This window comes from Dermacentor silvarum, chromosome 3 (genome assembly GCF_013339745.2).
Source record: "Dermacentor silvarum isolate Dsil-2018 chromosome 3, BIME_Dsil_1.4, whole genome shotgun sequence".
NCBI lineage: Eukaryota > Metazoa > Arthropoda > Arachnida > Ixodida > Ixodidae > Dermacentor > Dermacentor silvarum.
In genome coordinates this window covers 53,351,542-53,368,780 of record NC_051156.1, presented here as the reverse complement: position 1 = coordinate 53,368,780, position 17,239 = coordinate 53,351,542, and the positions used below count along the sequence as shown (strand labels likewise).

At 47.0% G+C, this 17,239-nt stretch overlaps 1 protein-coding gene across 1 annotated transcript in view; it reads right to left on the bottom strand.

Moving 5' to 3' along the window:
• LOC119445435 (hepatocyte nuclear factor 3-gamma-like) overlaps positions 1-17,239 on the bottom strand; it is a 131,497-nt gene that overhangs the window by 100,819 nt on the left and 13,439 nt on the right. The window contains exons 5-7 of the mRNA XM_049663293.1: positions 8,749-8,803; positions 5,684-5,799; positions 3,612-4,082 (exon numbers count right to left, since the gene is read on the bottom strand). Coding sequence (XP_049519250.1) covers positions 3,827-4,082; positions 5,684-5,799; positions 8,749-8,803 — 427 coding nt within the window. The 3' untranslated portion in view covers positions 3,612-3,826. The remainder of the gene's footprint in view (positions 1-3,611; positions 4,083-5,683; positions 5,800-8,748; positions 8,804-17,239) is intronic.

Below are 17,239 nucleotides of genomic sequence, written 5' to 3'. Positions count from 1 at the left end.
GGATGGCGCAGTAAATCCCAATTGGCGCACTTTGGCGCAGGAGTGGAATCACTGCATGTGTAGCGTGTGTTGGAAAATGTGGCCCGATTATTACTAACTGAATGAACAAGCGTGGTGTGAGCGCGCACAAACAAACACGAATAGATCCCACTGAATGACTGCAGACGACGACTGTCAAAACGCTGGCAGCAAGCATACGCCGCAGCGGGCGAAGGTACGTGCGGTCTATCGCTTCAACGGAAACTGAGCGGCGAATGCAAGGCGCATAAAGGTCAGAGCCGTGTGGAGATAAGAGATGGTGCGGACGAGCGACGAGCGCGGTTGTTGGCAGAGTAGAAGTGCGCCCCCCCCCCCCCCCCGCTCCCTCCAGCGCTGGCTTCCTGCTTCCTTGCTTGCGCGTGGGAGATGAGTGCGTTCGCTCTCCGTGATAGCGCGCGTCCCAGCACGCTTCCGCTCGGGCATACGGCGCGCGGCGAAGACTTTATCTATAGGGAACCTCACGGCGACGGCAGAAATCCGGTTGAAGTGTCCATATAATTGCTATCGCAATAAAAATTCAAGGACTTTTCAAGGACCTTTCAAGAAGTTTAAATATTTAATACGGTAGTTCACACACGTTAGATTTCATTGGACAGAACAAAGGAAAGTTATTTGACTTAGTGCACGTAGTTTCATTCGACTAGATGAAATTCTGAAGCTCAGGGCAGGTCTTTGTTTCTTTTCTATTTGCGTCTTAATGCTGCCGAGTTCTTCAGCCTTCGCTTTTGCGGTCTTTCTCAAGCTGTTTGATTTCACCACGTGCGAGATGTCACCGGTTCTCTCAGCCTTTTTTTTCTGCATATCCATCTGCAAAGGCCGTTAAATCGGCAACGACTGCCTCAAGCTTCTTTTTCTTCGTCTGCAACCCTTCAACTTCTTCCATGATTGTGTGCCTTTTTGTCTGCTTTGAGTTTTCCTGGTACCGTTTCTTTTCCGATTCCAAGTGTGCACCGTAATGCTGCCTCGCTGCGGACACAGCTATTCTGAGTTCTTTTGTTATAGGAACATTCAAAATTCCACCTGCCCTGTCCACTGCGTCACATACGATACGCTGTGAAATGTATGACAAACCTTTCAGATTCTCTACGGAGATCTGGCGGTTGACGCTGAACCCCCGTTCGACAGTTGCTTGCCCATGGCTCAAAACAAGCAACAGCCTGACTGCTTTCCACAGCTCTTTGTAGGGGGGATTGAAGCTCAGGAGGTCATGAAAAAACTCATCCAGCCTGCTAAGGCTCCTCAAAGTTTCGCGCGGTGGGGGTCTAATGTATCCGGCGCAACCCAAAGGTTGTAATCGTCGTTGCTGAGCCAGGCGCTTTGGAATTTACATTTCCCAGGCATTATTCTGAACCATGCGCACCACAACCGAAATGGGGGAAAAAGCAAACAAAGCATCGACAACACCAAAGTGTGCACGCAGATAAACAAAGCACAATGTGGCCAACAGAGAATGCTCAGGCTATGAGGCTGTACCTGTTTTTAGTGGGTTGCCAATAAATCCAGCCCAAGGCGAACCCCCCAAAAAAGTGAAATACTACCAAATTCAACTGTTAAGATTCATGTAACTGCTTTTTCATTACAAATAAGCATAATGGCACAATTTGTATTTTTCCCGAGGAGGTCGAGACGCTCTAGCCTCATTGTGGTCAGCAACTTATGGCTTTTGACCAACCCCAAAGTCGAAGCAAGCCAGAGGGAAAAAAAATAAAAAAGTACGCGACGGACGCTCGCTTCTTCCTCGAGCAGGAAGTTTGACTTCGCGGTCCCGGCGTTGCGGAAAGCAATGAAGTTTGTTGGGACCACCCTCAACCGCCATATAATGAGTCGCACTGTCGGACCCCGTGAAAACCCTAAGAATTCAAGGGTTTTCGAGGACGCAAAAGAAATTCCAGGACTTTCAAGGCCTTAAAAACGGAACTTTCAAATTCAAGGGTTTTCAAGGATTTCAAGGACCTGTGCACACCCTGCACTAGGTGTGACTCGGACGGCCGCTGAAGAAAGTGACGCTGCCCCCCGCCGCGTCACATCAACGTACGATGGTTGCGATGGGTTGTGAGTCATGAAAAAACGTCTGCGTACTTCTTGGAAAGAGATATTCAATTTGACCTTGAGTTCGATTACTTCCTTTTCTTTTTTCCATGATGGACACGATCGCGAATAAGCCGGGTGGTCCCCATCGCAGTTAACACAGTGTGTATCAGAAGCGCAGACGTCAGAGGTGTGGTCATTTGAGGCACATTTTGCACAGGTGGAGCGCCCACGGCAGCTCTGATCCATGCCCAAACCGCTGACACTTGAAGCATCGGCGCGGATTTGGGATGTACGGTCGTATGCTAACTTTACAGTATCCAGTTTCGATGTATTCAGGCAGGTTGCTGGTTCCAAAAGTGATAATCAAGTGCTTAGTTGGGATTTCCTTGTCGTCACGTTTTAGTTTAATCCTTTGTACATTTACAACGTTTTCATCTTTCCACCCCTCGAGCAGTTCAGTTTCAGTTAGTTCAAGCAGGTCGATTTCCGAAACGACACCACGGACAGTATTCATGGACCTATGTGGATTCACAGAAATGGGAATGTCCCCGAATGCAGCAAGGTTTGTCAACTTGGTGTGTTGCAGCTTGTCACGCACTTCCAGCTGGAGGTCGCCGCTTGCCATCTTTGTTATTTTATAGCCAGGGCCTATGGTGTCTGTCAAGCATTTTGATACAATAAAGGGGGATATCATTCGGACAGTTTTTGTTACATGCTCACTATGTATGACGTGATACCTGGGAAATGTTTCTTTCTGCTGTAAAAAGAACTTGAAAGTTTCATCGGTGCGCCCCCTCTTAAGGGAGCGATCAGGGAGTGAAGGAAAATTGCTAGCCATATTGAAGCCACAGTATTCGGCACGCATGCCAGCCACCCACCACGGAGCCCAACTAGGGGACGCGACAGGACATGAAGTATTCAGTTCTGATCACGCCAGCGGTACATGCCCACTATAACACAATATGAATAACCTAGGTTGGTTATGTCACACAAGGTTAACCTTTGCTGCCTGGAAAATCGGAAGTCATACAGAAATAAGTAGAGGACAGGAAAGGGAGAAAGTGAGAGGGAAAGACGAAGATCGAAAAGGACAGGAAAAGGCAACTACCGATTTCCCCCGGGTGGGTCAGTCCGAGGGTGCCGTCTACGTGAAGCGGAGGCCAAAGAGGTGTGTTGCCTCCTCCAAGGGGCCATGAAGGTCCAAGCACCCGGCTTCGGCTCAACCCTCAGGATCCTCCTTTCCCCGGGTAGCCACAACTAACATTGCACACAAGTACATCCTCGGCGTCATTTTCCTGCCAAGAATCTGCTAATGACTGGAATGCCCTCTTTCCCATCAAGTCGCGGCTATCGCCTGCTCGTCGCAGTTTGTCCGAGATTCAACTTCTTTTTTTCTCCATCTGAAAACTGTGATGATATCTTTATGCCTATGTTGTATACCAACCTCTATCGTCATCTACAATCATGGAGGTTTCAAGCATACAGTGCTGCGGCATTGGTGGCGGTGTTGTCCACCGTCACGCACCACCATAAGAACGTACCCGTTTGCTGTAAACGACGCCCCATACGCTGGGCGGCGCGGCATGGGCGCTGACATTTGGCTGCTGCCTGGCTTGCTTCTCCGCTCTCCCTGGCGCTGGCCAGCCGACCGGATTCATGCTCTCGGACTTCGAGTCCGCCGGCGCGATGTGGGGCAGCGAGGAAGGAGGGCTGCCCACGGAGACCAGGTCGTCCACCGACTGCGGAGCCAACGTCATCACCGGCACGAACTCGCAGCACTGGACGGCAGACAGTTTGCGCTTGCGGCCCGGGGTTCCGGTGGCGGGAAAAGCTCGTGCTCCAGTTTGACGCAGAAGGCCGAAGGCAGCAGCACTGTAGTCATCTCACTCGGTGGCTCGGTGTTCAGGTGGCTCGAGAGCACAGTGGACGCCTCGTCGTTCCGCTGCTCCCCTTCGTTGTCGGTCAGCAGGAACGGCTGCGGCAGTTCTCGGGGCATCTGCCATTGACGGGGCCTGCGGTCAGACCTGAATAAGCAGTAGAGAGTTTCTCACTAATGTTGCCAGCCTCGAAGACCGAACACAATCACACTTAGAAAGCACCTTTGAAAGTCACTTTTAGCTTCAGAGGCCTGAAAGTGTGCTTGCTTGATCAGATTTCTCCGGCACATGCTCGCATCAGTGTCTCCGTATCTGCGGACAAAGAGTCCATTTCTCTAGTTCTCAGGCAAAAGCGTCTTTTGTTTGTACTAACATATAAATACAGGTTCAACATCACGCGACGGTTCCTAGCCTTTATTACTTTTTATTCTCAATTGCCAAGTCATATGGTGGCATTTCGTTTTAAACATAAAGCAAGACTGTTGACAAATGTCTGAAAAAAAAAACGTCTATGTCGTTTTGTCTCCAAGTAGTGGGGAGACGACTCAGAAACAGGCAGATAAAAAGGGCACAGGGTAGGTCCACCAAAGGAAGGCAAGCAAAAAAGCAAATGCATTAAAAAAAAATACGAAGTGCAATCATGCACGACGGCCTCAGCTAAATGTTTTTACTGTGTAAACAAAACTGTTGGCTTTGATACGTGTAGGACTATTCTGTTCTATTAAAACTTTGGTCTTTCAAAGCAAGACGATAGTCCATAGCGAAAACGTTCAATCACCCGTGGCGCATCATAATACTTCACCGAGAATGGAGCCTCGGCCTGTGGTCAAGCTGTCGACTAGAGGTCTTTAGCTCGTCAAGGCCCGAACTAACAGGCATCCTCCTGTCGAAGCGCTGGCACCGCGGGCTGAGGACTGCCCTCGTATTCATCTGCGTTTTCGCGAGCTCCCATCACCCTAGCAGCACACGTCTCGTAGCAGGCACTGTCACAGTCCCGGCTGCCATCCCAACCCCCGGCATTGTTTTCTGATCACGTATAGTTGCATACTTCATATTGCATATTTGCATATTTCGCTTACAGGAATTAGCCGCAGCCATGCATGGACCGGGCTCAGTCACGTGTGATGCAAGTAGGCTCGCTTTTAGCGTTACATCACGCGTGAACCCGGGGCCTTCTCCTTTCTGGGGTTTTACATGCCAAAACCAGTTCTGCTTATGAGGCACGCCGTAGTGGAGGGCTCCAGAATAATTTTGACCACCTGGGGTTCTTTAACATGCACTACAACGCAAGCACACGGGCGTTTTTGCATTTCTAGAGAAATAACTATGACACCGTGATCTGTAGGGCGTTCTGTGGCTACTGTTCGGTGAAGTTAACTTTATTATTGACCTCACCGTTCCCCTCCATGTTCATCTACCTGCATATCTGTCTCAACAGATGCATACACTGTAGTCAGAACTATGCATCATGTAAGAGCGAGAAAAAAAGCGACAAGAAGCAAAACCTTTTGTTTCTCACTATCCGCCGCTAATCCTTCTGCATGTGACACCGGTCAAACCGCAGGACGGCAAAAGAATTAGTTGCGGACAGTGGAGAAGTCCTCCACTGGCCGGCAGTCGTTGCTGATTGGCTGATTAAACCACACATGGCTTTCGCTTTACTGAATGAAATTGCCGAAATAGGGTCCAGGTGGTGACTGGATACTTAACACGCAGATGCGCACACACACACCCACCTGTTGCTGTAGTTGAGGCCCCAGAAGAAATTCGTGGGCCAAACCATCTCGTACATTCCGGACGTGGGGCTGAGTTTCAGGAACCACTTTTGGAAGAGAGCGTGTCGCACCAAGCCCTGCGAGGGGTATCAAGGTGCAGGTGAGCAAGAGAGAGACGCAATGACACACCCTTTCATTCACCTCGCTAGAGTGCCCAGACGATTTGCTCGCGCTGTGAGAGAGGTCAGACGCATTGCTACAGCCCTCACCTCTCTCGGTGAGGAGCTCGAACGTCATCCTTGGCAAGACCGCACTCGTGATTATGGGTTGGTCAGGCTTTGCGCCGTCGTCGTTCCTGCCTAACCTCGCAGAATATAGCCCACACTTGGCATAGGCACTTGAAGTGCGCAGGAACGGGACCATATACTCGTATGTGTATGTATATATATATATATATATATATACTAGTACGCTCTACTTAGAATGACGGCAAATGGTAGAGTGATATTGTCCGGAAAACTTATTTTGTGTAAATGGCCCACGCAGCCTGGACGCTGAAAGTGAAAGATGATACATGGGAAAAATGACATACACGAAGGGAATGCGAAGTTTAACGTTCCACCCACCTTGGATTCACAAAACAGCACTCAAACGCCTTACAGTCGTCTTCACTATTTTTTTTTTCTTTTTACACTTCTAGCACATAGGCTTTATGTCAACAACTCTCCCACCTCCATCCTGATGGTAAAAGTATTAACAAAATTTGCATCACCAGTCATGACGTAAATGAAAACAAACTCATAGCCGTTTTTAAGCATTTTTTTATATTTCCACTTGCTCGCCAGCTTATTTGTACACATCAATGCTCGTTGCCACATGTGGCTCTAGGCATTTTGTATTAACGTACCGACCCGTTCACTGCTGCGTACATCGCGGAAGTGGCGGGCTGCAGAAAAATGAAGGTGCCAATCAAGCGATGCCTTTCGCTTCAGTGTGGCCGCGCATGCACCAGGAAGCGCTACGCGCCCGAAGCAACTTGTGTTGCCTGCGAGTCTTTCCATGCATGCCACCGTGCAGCCCTTACAATCTCTCAGGAGTTTCTCCTACCGGCTGTAACTCAAGTCCCTGTATACGCTTCATCAGAAACCAAGTATATCCAGGGACTTTAGCTGTAACCGGTTAGCGAGCAATAAGTGGCAGTGAATAGCAGGGATTGACAAACGCAGCCAGCACCTAGTAGCATGCAACGCTGTAGACACGGGGTTATTCCACGATGGGCTATCAGTACTACACGGCCATATGTAGTGATCATAGCGCACTTTCATTTGAACGAAGGAAAAGACAAACATTGCCTTTGATTCTTCACGCACTTTGGGGCTTATCTTGACCCTAAAGCTGGATCTGCACGGTGAGACTGATCGCCCGTTCAGTCCGCAGACAATCGTCACGAGGCTGAGTTGAAACCAATCGCGCTCCTAGAAGATCGTCTGCATCATTTTTTGTGTGTGACGGGATTCGGTGGCACTGACCTACGTCATGCTCATCCGCTGGCTCAATCTGCAATCCATCCCGCCGTGTGAATCCCGCTTAAACAATTGCCCTTTGTCTCGCATGCATTTCCTGTATTGAACACTATGTGCTCGCTACTTTCCTGTCAGTACCTTCAATCTCAGACTTATGCAATCATGCCACCTGTGACCTGGAAGTACTGGGCGGGCCGCGTTGAAGAAAGAAAAGGCACAAACTATTGACAATTGTTGCATCACGATTCTCACTGACTTGAAATAACATGTGATAGCATGTCAAGTATGACTGCCGGTATATCTACTGAATCAAATGCATTTTCCTAATCTATAAAAGCCATATAGAGAGGTTGATTGTACTCCACAGATTTCTCAATTCCCTGATTGATGACATGGATATGATCCATCGTAGAATATCCCTTCCTGAAGCCAGCCTGTTCTCTTGCTTGACTGAAGTCAAGTGCTGCCCTGATTCTATTGTATACAATATTCACTAAGATACTTTCCAATATTGAAATTATGCAGTCATAGAGGCATTGCGTAATCAAGGAGTACATGAGGCATACGTGAATATCTTGGCAAATATCAACAAAGATTCCTAAGCTACCTTGGTTCTCCACACGAAGAGAAGAAAGTTACCTATCAAGAAAGGGGTCAGACAAGGACACACCGTCTCTCTAATGCTACTCACTGCATGCTTAGAAGTATTCAAGCTCTTAGACTGGGAAGGCTTAGGAGTAAGGATCAACGGCGAATATATCGGCAACCTTCGGTTTGCAGATGACATTGTCCTATTCAGCAACAATGGGGACGAATTACAGCAAATGATTGAGGACCTTAACAGAGAAGGTGTATGAGTGGGGTTGAAGATTAATATGCAGAAGACAAACATAATGTTCAATAGTCTGGCAAGGGAACAAGAATTCAGGATCGCCAGTCAGCCTCTAGAGTCTGTAAAAGAGTACATTTATCTAGGTCAATTACTCACAGGGGACCCTGATAATGAGAAAGAAATTTACAGCAGAATAAAATTGAGTTTGAGTGAATACGGCAGGTATTGCTAAATCTTGACTGGGAGCTTACCACTGTCGTTGAAAAGAAAAGTGCACAATCATTGCATTCTACCGATGCTAACATATGGGGCTGAAACATGGAGGTTAAGAAAGCAGCTCAAGAACAAGTTAAAGACCGCACAAAGAGCCATGGAACGAAAAATGTTTAGGCCAAACGTTAAGAGACAGGAAGAGAGCGGTGTGGATCAGAGAGCAAACGGGGATAGCTGATATTCTAGTTCACATTAAGAGGAAAAAATGGAGCTGGGCAGGCCATGTAATGCGTAGGATAGATAACCGGTGGACCATAAGAGTTACGGAATGGATACCAAGAGAAGGGAAGCACAGTCGAGGATGGCAGGAAACTAGGTGGGGTGATGAATTAGGAAATTTGCAGGCGCAAGTTGGAATTAGCTAGCGCAAGGCAGGGGTAATTGGAAATCGCAGAGAGAGGCCGTCGTCCTACAGTGGACATAAAATATAGGCTGATGATAGTAACTGAGTCGCTTACCTTCCAGCTGCTGATGCCCTTCTTGTCCTGGAGCCTGAAGTAAGGGTATCTGTTCCTGCAAGTGAGGCGTGTGAGATGAGGCAAAAACAAGAGAATCCAGAATAGACTTGGCTTGCTTGTTTGCTGCACAAATAATGATGCTTACTAACTGCAGGGGATTGGCCAAGAAGTCGGGGGTTAGATGGGAGGTAATTGTTTTAAAGATAAAAAAGACAGGAAATTTGGAAATAGTGCAAACAATGAGACTAGTTATACAGTAGCCGACCGATTTTCCGGACTTCGCGGGGACTGAAAAATAGTCCGAAAAATCTAGCAGTCCGAAAAACTGCCCCCCCCCCCCCCAAGCGAAAAAAATTATGAGGCTTAGAGCGGGTTAAGAAAAATGTTGCAGTTTCGCCCAAAAGGCGGAGCATCGATTGCGATAGCAATAGAGAGCAATACAAAGTAAGGAAGTTAGTTTTATCGGCCACATAAAGTTGTAAATATGCACTTACTAACTAAATAAGCACGGTGTCACGCGCGCACAGGTTACATGAACACATCTCGCTCGATGACCGCGGGCAAATTGACCTTCGCGCTGTCTATTCTCTCGCTTCAACGCAAACGTCGAAAAAAAAAATGCGCATACGAAGCTACTGGCACTCGGCGCACGCCCTTTGTACCCATCGCAGATCGCGGGCGCACACTTCGGCCACATAGCAGATCGCTTTCAAGATACGGTGCCTGCGCGGCAGCTCCGTCGGCAGCCGCAGGAGCAGAATGCAACTCCCCACCGTCTCCGCCGCTTCTCCCCTTGCCCTGCGAGCAAACGAAGTGCCGCGCGCCTCCGGCCGCCTTCCTCTCTCGCGTGCGCTAGATTAAATTGCGGTTACCGGCTGACTTTCGCAAGCTTTCACCCGCACACAGCGTACGGCGCAACCCATAGAGTCAGCTGTATTAGCTCTATGGCGCAACCGAAATCTAAAAAACAAAAACAAACAAAAAAAAACAGATTCCACTTAAGTGATATGACGATAGTGCCGAGCTGACCACAAAAAAAAAAAGCAAGTGCCGCTGTTTGGAACGTTTTGTCAGCCAAGGAAGAGCGAGCATGGCGTCGGAGACGAGAGGATAGCGTGCGTCTACTAATCTTGAAGGCTATACAATAGGGCACTGGAAGCCAAGCCAGCGGAAAATCCAACATGGCGGCCTCCAAGATCGGGTAGCGTGGCTCGGAGCGAGCGATTTAGTCCGGAAAATCGAACACTGGTACCTAGATTTGTCCAAAAAATCGGTCGAGAAAATGCATTAGCTCTATGGGAATCCTGCCGGTACATTTATGAAGTCCGGAATATCCAACAAGTCAAAATTTTTGGAGTCCGAAAAATCCGTCGGCTACTGTAGCAAGAGTGATGGCAGAGCATAAACGTATTGCTGATAAAAAAAAATAACAGCAAATATATGAGAACTAATTTCGAATACAATGAGCGATTTCGGCAAGGATGTGATTATTATTCCAGAAAATTAACATGGTTTGCTAGTCAGGTAATCACAATAAAACATGGTGCTTCAGTTAAGGATTCTGTTATTGGTACTCAGTCAGTCAGTCGTTACATAGAAAATGCGCTCGAGACAAGTGTCCCTGTTGATGATAGTTGTCGGCACGGCTTGCTAATTATACTAGAGCACTGCTCGTACGTCAATATATTCAATGCAGTATACTGTATACACAATAAGCTCGACCGGATCAGTTTCCTATGTACCAGCCAACACGCACAAAAGAAAGTATATCCCGTACAAAAAAAGATGGTTTGCTGGGCCAGTTCGCATTCTGTTCTTGAGGCAACCAACGTAAACAGAATCCTAATGTATCAAGGAAAGCAGACACAGCACTACGGAAGACAGACAGGCACTGGGTCCGTTTTCCTTTCGGTAGTGTTATTTCTTGGCACTTGTTTACTCAAGCACGACTCCCATAACACAGTATCGAGGAGAAAACGTAGCCCTCTTTTCTTGGCAAAGTATTTATAAATGCATACAATCAAAAGTTTCTTAGTTTTTCATTTTTTGTCTTATTCGTTTGCAAATGAGATGACGGAAAAAGAGAGCGAGAATGGGAAGATTGTTGGTTGCAGGGCATCTTCTCTTGCAAGTGGATGACAAGGCTAGTTGTTACCGTATTTACTGGATTCTAAGCACCCCCCTTTTTTCACGATCGTGATGCCCACAGTGAGGGGGGGTGCTTAGACTAGAAAAATCCAATGTGACCCCCCCCCCTCCCTCTTTTCTCTGCAACATCACGACGAGACAGGCGCAAGAAATAACATTTTATTTTGAAAACATTCAAAAGAAAAATCGGTGCAGACAGTTTACCCACCTCTTGTGTCGGTTGCTCAGTCACTATCACTGCCACTCGACTTCGTCACACCGCTTGAACCACCGCTCTCGGTATCCCACAGCAGGTCGTCCTCCGTTCCGTCGAAGTGGTTTGTGATCGAGCCTGGGGGGACGTGGCGTTCAATACCAACTTTCTTATTTCTTTGTGGATTTTTATGAAAATTGGCAGACTTATCTGCAACATTTTTGTCATACCACTGTATAAATTTTATAAAGATATCTTTAGAACTTTTTATGTACAATATTTTTCGCCTTCTGGCCTTGTTCCAAGCCTGAATCACTTATAAAATATGATAGAACACTTGCTCAAAGCACTGTGCATTCTAAGATGAATGGTTTATTTATTTAATTTATTTAACATACTCTCAATGCCTGAGGGCGTTACAGAGAGGAGTGGTGAATCATTATACAATGTTAGATACAGTAGTGTGAAAGGATGAATGAACCGGATTGCTGGCGACCGAGGCAGGGAGGTGGTTCCATTCGGATGCTGTCTTGGGCAGGAATGAATTAAAAAAAAGGTTTGTGCGGCAAGTTGGTACTTGTACCTTGACGTTGTGGTCGATTCGCGATGAAATATAAGGGGGTGATATAAAAAGGTCATTTTTTAATTCTGGGTTAGTATAGTATGAAAGAGTGATAACCGGGCGCGTTTCCTTCTTGATGATAGGTCTGGCACATGAAGGCTAGTTTTGATGGCGGATACACTGGCACTGCGGTAATAATTGCATACAGTGAAACGTGCAGAGCGGCTCTGAATGGCTTCAAGTAAGTGTGTTAGCTGTGCTGTAGAGGGATCCCAAATTGATGAAGCACACTCTAGTTTAGATCTTACTAGCGTTTTATATAACGTAAGTTTGAAGGAAGAGGGCGCGCGAGAAAAATTGCGACGTAAAAAACCTAGTGTTCGATTGGCGGAGTTTGTCACGCATTCAATGTGAGTTTGCCATGACAGGTTGTTAGTAATGTGAACACCTAAATATTTATAGGAAGTGACAGAGAACAGACTAGTGTTGTTAATTTTGTATGAGGATGTAGAAACAGCATTACCACGAGAAAATTTCGTCATTTTACATTTTTTGACGTTTAATTTCATTAACCACTGGTTACACCACGAATAAATGATGTTAAGGTCAGATTGAAGTAAAAATGAATCATCTGAGTTAGTTATTTCATGATACATAACCCAGTCATCAGCATAAAGACGGATGGATGTTAGGCGTCAATTTCTCTGGCAGATCGTTAATGTAAATAAGAAATAAAAGCGGCCCAAGGACTGAGCCTTGGGGCACACCAGAAGTTACAAAACAGGTTAGTGAAACGGAATTCTTAGCAGATACGAACTGAGTTCGTTTGTTGAGAAAGCATTCAATCCATTTAAGTAAATAGGGGTCAATGTTAAGTCTGCTTAATTTCAGAAAAAGGAGACGATGGCATACTGTGTCAAAGGCTTTTTCAAAGTCTAAAAAGGTACAATCAGTAAAGGACCTCGGTCTAGAGATGAGAACAGGTCATTAGTAAACATACCTAGTTGTGTCTCACATGAAAAATTTTTTCGAAAACCATGCTGATATTCTCAAAAAAAGTTGAGATTCAAGGAATAGCACAAGATTAGAGAAAATGATGTGTTCCACAAGTTTCCCGGGAATGCTGGTTAACGAAATGGGTCTGTAGTTGATAGCGCATGAAGGGTTACCTTGTTTTGGAATAGGCACCACCTTTCCTGCCTTCCAGTCGTTTGGCAGCCCACCGCATTCTACGGACTACTTGAAAAGTTTAGATAAAATGATAGATGAGTGGGTCACAGTGCATTTCAAGAACTGAGCAGTTATTTCATCAGGGCCAGGTGCAGATACCTTTAATTTCTCTGAGTTTTGTTATTCCAACCTAGTCAATGATTATGGGATCCATCGTGGGAAACATGGGGTGATGAAAAAATATGGGTGATGAAAAAGACTGATCATCAGAAAACGAACATTTAAATACGTTATGCAGAACAACACAGCACATATCAGATGGTATGACGTTCCCCGTCTCATCAAATAGTTGGATATCTTGTTTCGGTTTACCGCTAACCACTTCCCAAAATTTTCGCCGTTTATTTCGAAGCAGCAAAGGAAGAGTGCTTGAAAAGAAATTGCGCTTGGCAGCTTCAAGTTCACGCTTGTAATAAGAGACGTAGTTTTGATAAGCTGCCCAGCGGTCAGCTTTACCACTTGATACTGCTTTTCTGTAAATTCTTTTTTTCTTGTTTCGTAGACGGCTGAGCAGCGGAGTGAACCAAGGAGAGCAAAACTTGGAATGAATTTCACGCAAAGACACATAAATCTCGATAAGCAAAAGCATTTTTGTTTTATAAATTGCCCAGTTCTCTTCTACACTATTATACGTGTAGAAGCGCAGGAACGAATTGCAAAAAGATTGCATTTCGACGTCAATAGCGGCGCTATTTGCTCTAGCATAATCTTATGATTTTGCTGCGCTGTGGCGCTCGCTCGAAAGGAAAGTTGCAAAGGAAGTGAAGGATACAATGGTCGCTTAGCCCAGGCATATATGTAAATGCTAAAAACACATCTGGAATTGGAAGGACTAAATCTAGCACATTTGATGAGGTAGCAGTAACTCGCGTAGGTTTTTTTTACTGATTGGGTTGAATTGAAATCGTGACAGAGATTAACAAAATCAGAACTTTCATTAGTATGCGTACAAATAAAGCCATGGTTGCTATCCCACAAAATATCTGGGAAATTAAAATCACCTAAAGCTAGAAGGGGAGAATTTAGGTATCGTACTAGAATGTTATTTAAAGAGTCATGTAAAGAATCACAGAACGTGGAACAAGACTGAGGTGTGCGGTAACAGGCACAAATAATTCAATTTGGTTGAGGTCGTGACATTCTTAGGTTTTTTTATTTGCAATTTTTTTAGTTCTCATTTTTTAGGAGGTGACTGTACCACAGGCATTTAGGCTGTGAGCAAGTAGTCGAATCGTTAATTGCAGTAAAGTAAAACTGCAAAAGCAAGAGTGTCACGCCCTGGACAGTACATCCAGGAATACAGGGAAAAAAACGGAACTGAAATAGACCTAGTGGTCACAAAGAAATCAGTGGAACAAGCAAAGCAGGAAGCAAAAAAAGTCATTTTGAGAAAAAGACTTTCAAACTCAAACTCAGCCTTCATATGTTTCTGAAATGTTTTATGATGCAGCCCTCTATGTGAGACATTCATAATTGATCAGAAATCGGTCTAGGCTGTTGCCCCTTTGCCAATATGTTTAACAGCCTGTACAGCTCTCATATTGTTATGCGAAGAACGAGTCAGTAAGACGGGCAACTATTTACAGGTTGTATTTACAACAGCGGTTGCAGCGCTGACCGGGTAGATTCACAGCGCGAGCCCCCAGCTTGTTCTTCGTCTTCTTTTCTCGAGTGATGGCGCCCGCGCGCCTCGGTCAAACAATCAAATACCACACGCGTGTAGCAATATTTACATAGAAAATTTTGCGACCTTCCTTTCGCGGTGATGGCCACTCCTTCGCGACACCGCCGCAAAACGCACACGTCAGCATCATTTGCGCTGCTAATCCATGTCTTGTTCCCAGCTGAACTAAAAGTCCCAGTTGGGAGCACTGCTGGCACTTAGATTTGCCGAGAAGCGCATTCAGGGCCGTCAATTGAACGATAAGAAACTCCCCCGCTTCTTCTGTACTGGCAAGCACCTTGCCTTCACCCGTCAGTTCCATTTTCCGCGCGGTCGCAGACACCGAACTTAGTTTTGCTTGCACTTTCACGGCGACCTCTCGGGATGCTTCGACCGATACAAAATGCGGCTCCAGGCATGCCTGAACGGCGCCGCCCATACTTGTGGACGGCGTAGCAATATCAGGCGAAGTGCCGAGACGAGAACCAGAAACATCCGAGGCGCGATCGCTGGATGCATCCGACGATGTGGAACGCGGCACGACAAGCTCAACGGTGCCACTGCTGCTCGCACGAGATGTTTCACCCGCATATGAAATGCCAGAGAGCGACTCCTCATCACCGTCGACACAAGTAGGCATTCCCGCCCGCATGTGAAGTGCTCGGCGGCGGCTCCTGCACAGCATCATCGGCACGCGTAAGCATCCTGCCCGCGTGTGGAGTCCTCGGCTAAGCGTCTAAGCGTCTGTGACTTCTGTGCTATGCTGCACAGTACTGCCAGGCGACCTTGAAGCAGTCTTTTTCACCGTCGGCGATTTTCGCTTACGAGTGCCGTAAACATGAGCCGTCTTGTACTTCAGCGGTCACCAACCCATGGTAAACTTCCGAAACTACGCCCCGCAAGCACTACTGATGAATGCGTCGAGCCGTATGTCAACATGATGAATGCGTCGAGCGTATCACAACACAAACCAGCTTCCGAAACTACGCTCCGTACGATATGTCCAGAGGCGCATATCACAACACAAGTCAGCGACGTTCCGCAGCTACTGGCGATCCTGGCGAGCCGAGATGCCAAGAGGCGCATATCACTTGTGAAGTCCGCTGCCGAAACAACACTTCGTACGTGCTCACGAAGATGGCGAGGCGATTGTCAGACGCGCGAGTCACGGGTGATATCAGATGTAAGCTTCTGAAACAATACCGCCGTGAGCTATACACCGCACATACAGACGAACATCGCGCGCCAAGAGGCACAGCAGGCGTGGCGGCGCGGTAGCAGAAGACGCGCAGCACCAACGAGACCAATGGTGAAGCTCCAATTGGTCACGCGACGGCCGTGGCCAATCGGAGGCCTCGGAATGACCTTGAATCATTTGCTTTTTGTGCGCTTGCTTCTGAATGGAGGAGATGGCCGGAGCGGCAAATTTAAAGATGGAGAAATGGGCTTTCCAACAATGGCAAAATGGCGGCGCTCGGTTGCGCCGTTGCTGAGATATCGCGGCTCAAAAAACGCCATTTTTTCGCAATTTCTGCGGAATTATTTCTCCACGTTGGCTGATACAAAAATTTTTTGAGCACTTCTACACAGTTTTCAGGGTTCATATGTCGGAATCAGATAAAAAAAAAAGAGTTATAGAAACGGAATATAAGCTTTGCAAAAAATTGATTTTTTGGCCATTTTTCGCGATACGAAAGCCGCGTCCCCCCTTAAATGATTTGATGACAATGTCCACTTGGACCCGCTTCCGCACGTCCGAAATCCACTTTGCGATGGTTGATGGGGACGCTTTTTGCAGCTTTCCCATCGGCGTCTTCTTCCGGTCAGGGTTCCGCACACACTCTTTGTGCTCCTGTCGGAGATTGGCTTTGAAGGGCTTGTTGACTGAAACGTCAAGGGGTTGCAGCACTGGCGTCATGCCACCCGGAATCACAACCAAGTCACTATTGATGTTCTGCAGCTTGGTCTTTACCTCCGGGGTCAGATGGCCACGAAACGCGTCCAACAGAAGCATCGACCACGTGCCTGCCAGTCCGCCGAGCAATGCTCCCGGGCGCTGCTGCCCTACGACCATAATCCAGTCTGTCATCAGATCAACTGTCATCCACCCTTTTTCCTGCACTCTCACAATCAGATCTTTAGGAAAACATTCATTTTTTGGCATGTTTTTCCTTTTTAGAATGATAAATGGCGGAAGCTTTCGGCCGTCGGCTGTTATGCAGAGCATCACTGTGACACGCTGCTTCTCGTATCCTGTCGTCCTCACCTTCACTTCTCGGGCTCCTACTTCATTAACTGTGCACGCCCTCGGCATGTCAAAATAGACCGGCGTCTCATCGGCGTTGCCAATCTGGCCGAGCTCGTAGGAGTGTTCTCTGCTGAGCTTCATCACGTACCGCTGAAAAGCTATAAGTCTTTCTTCAAATCAGCTGGCAGCTTATGGCAAATTGTTGTCCAGCGTCTCAAAGAAAATCTGTTTCGCCTCATCATACGCTCCACCCAGCCCCGGCTGGCACGAAACACTGTGCGGGGAATCTGCATCCTTGCTGCGATCTCCAACGCTTTCATTTGAATTGCATCAGCAGTGACAGCAAAGCCCCTGCATCGTTCGCTGCGAACGAACTCGCATACCTCTTCTTCCATCTGCGGATGTCGGCCCTGTGTGGTCCCGTGAACTTTTTACGCGTTGGGGCGC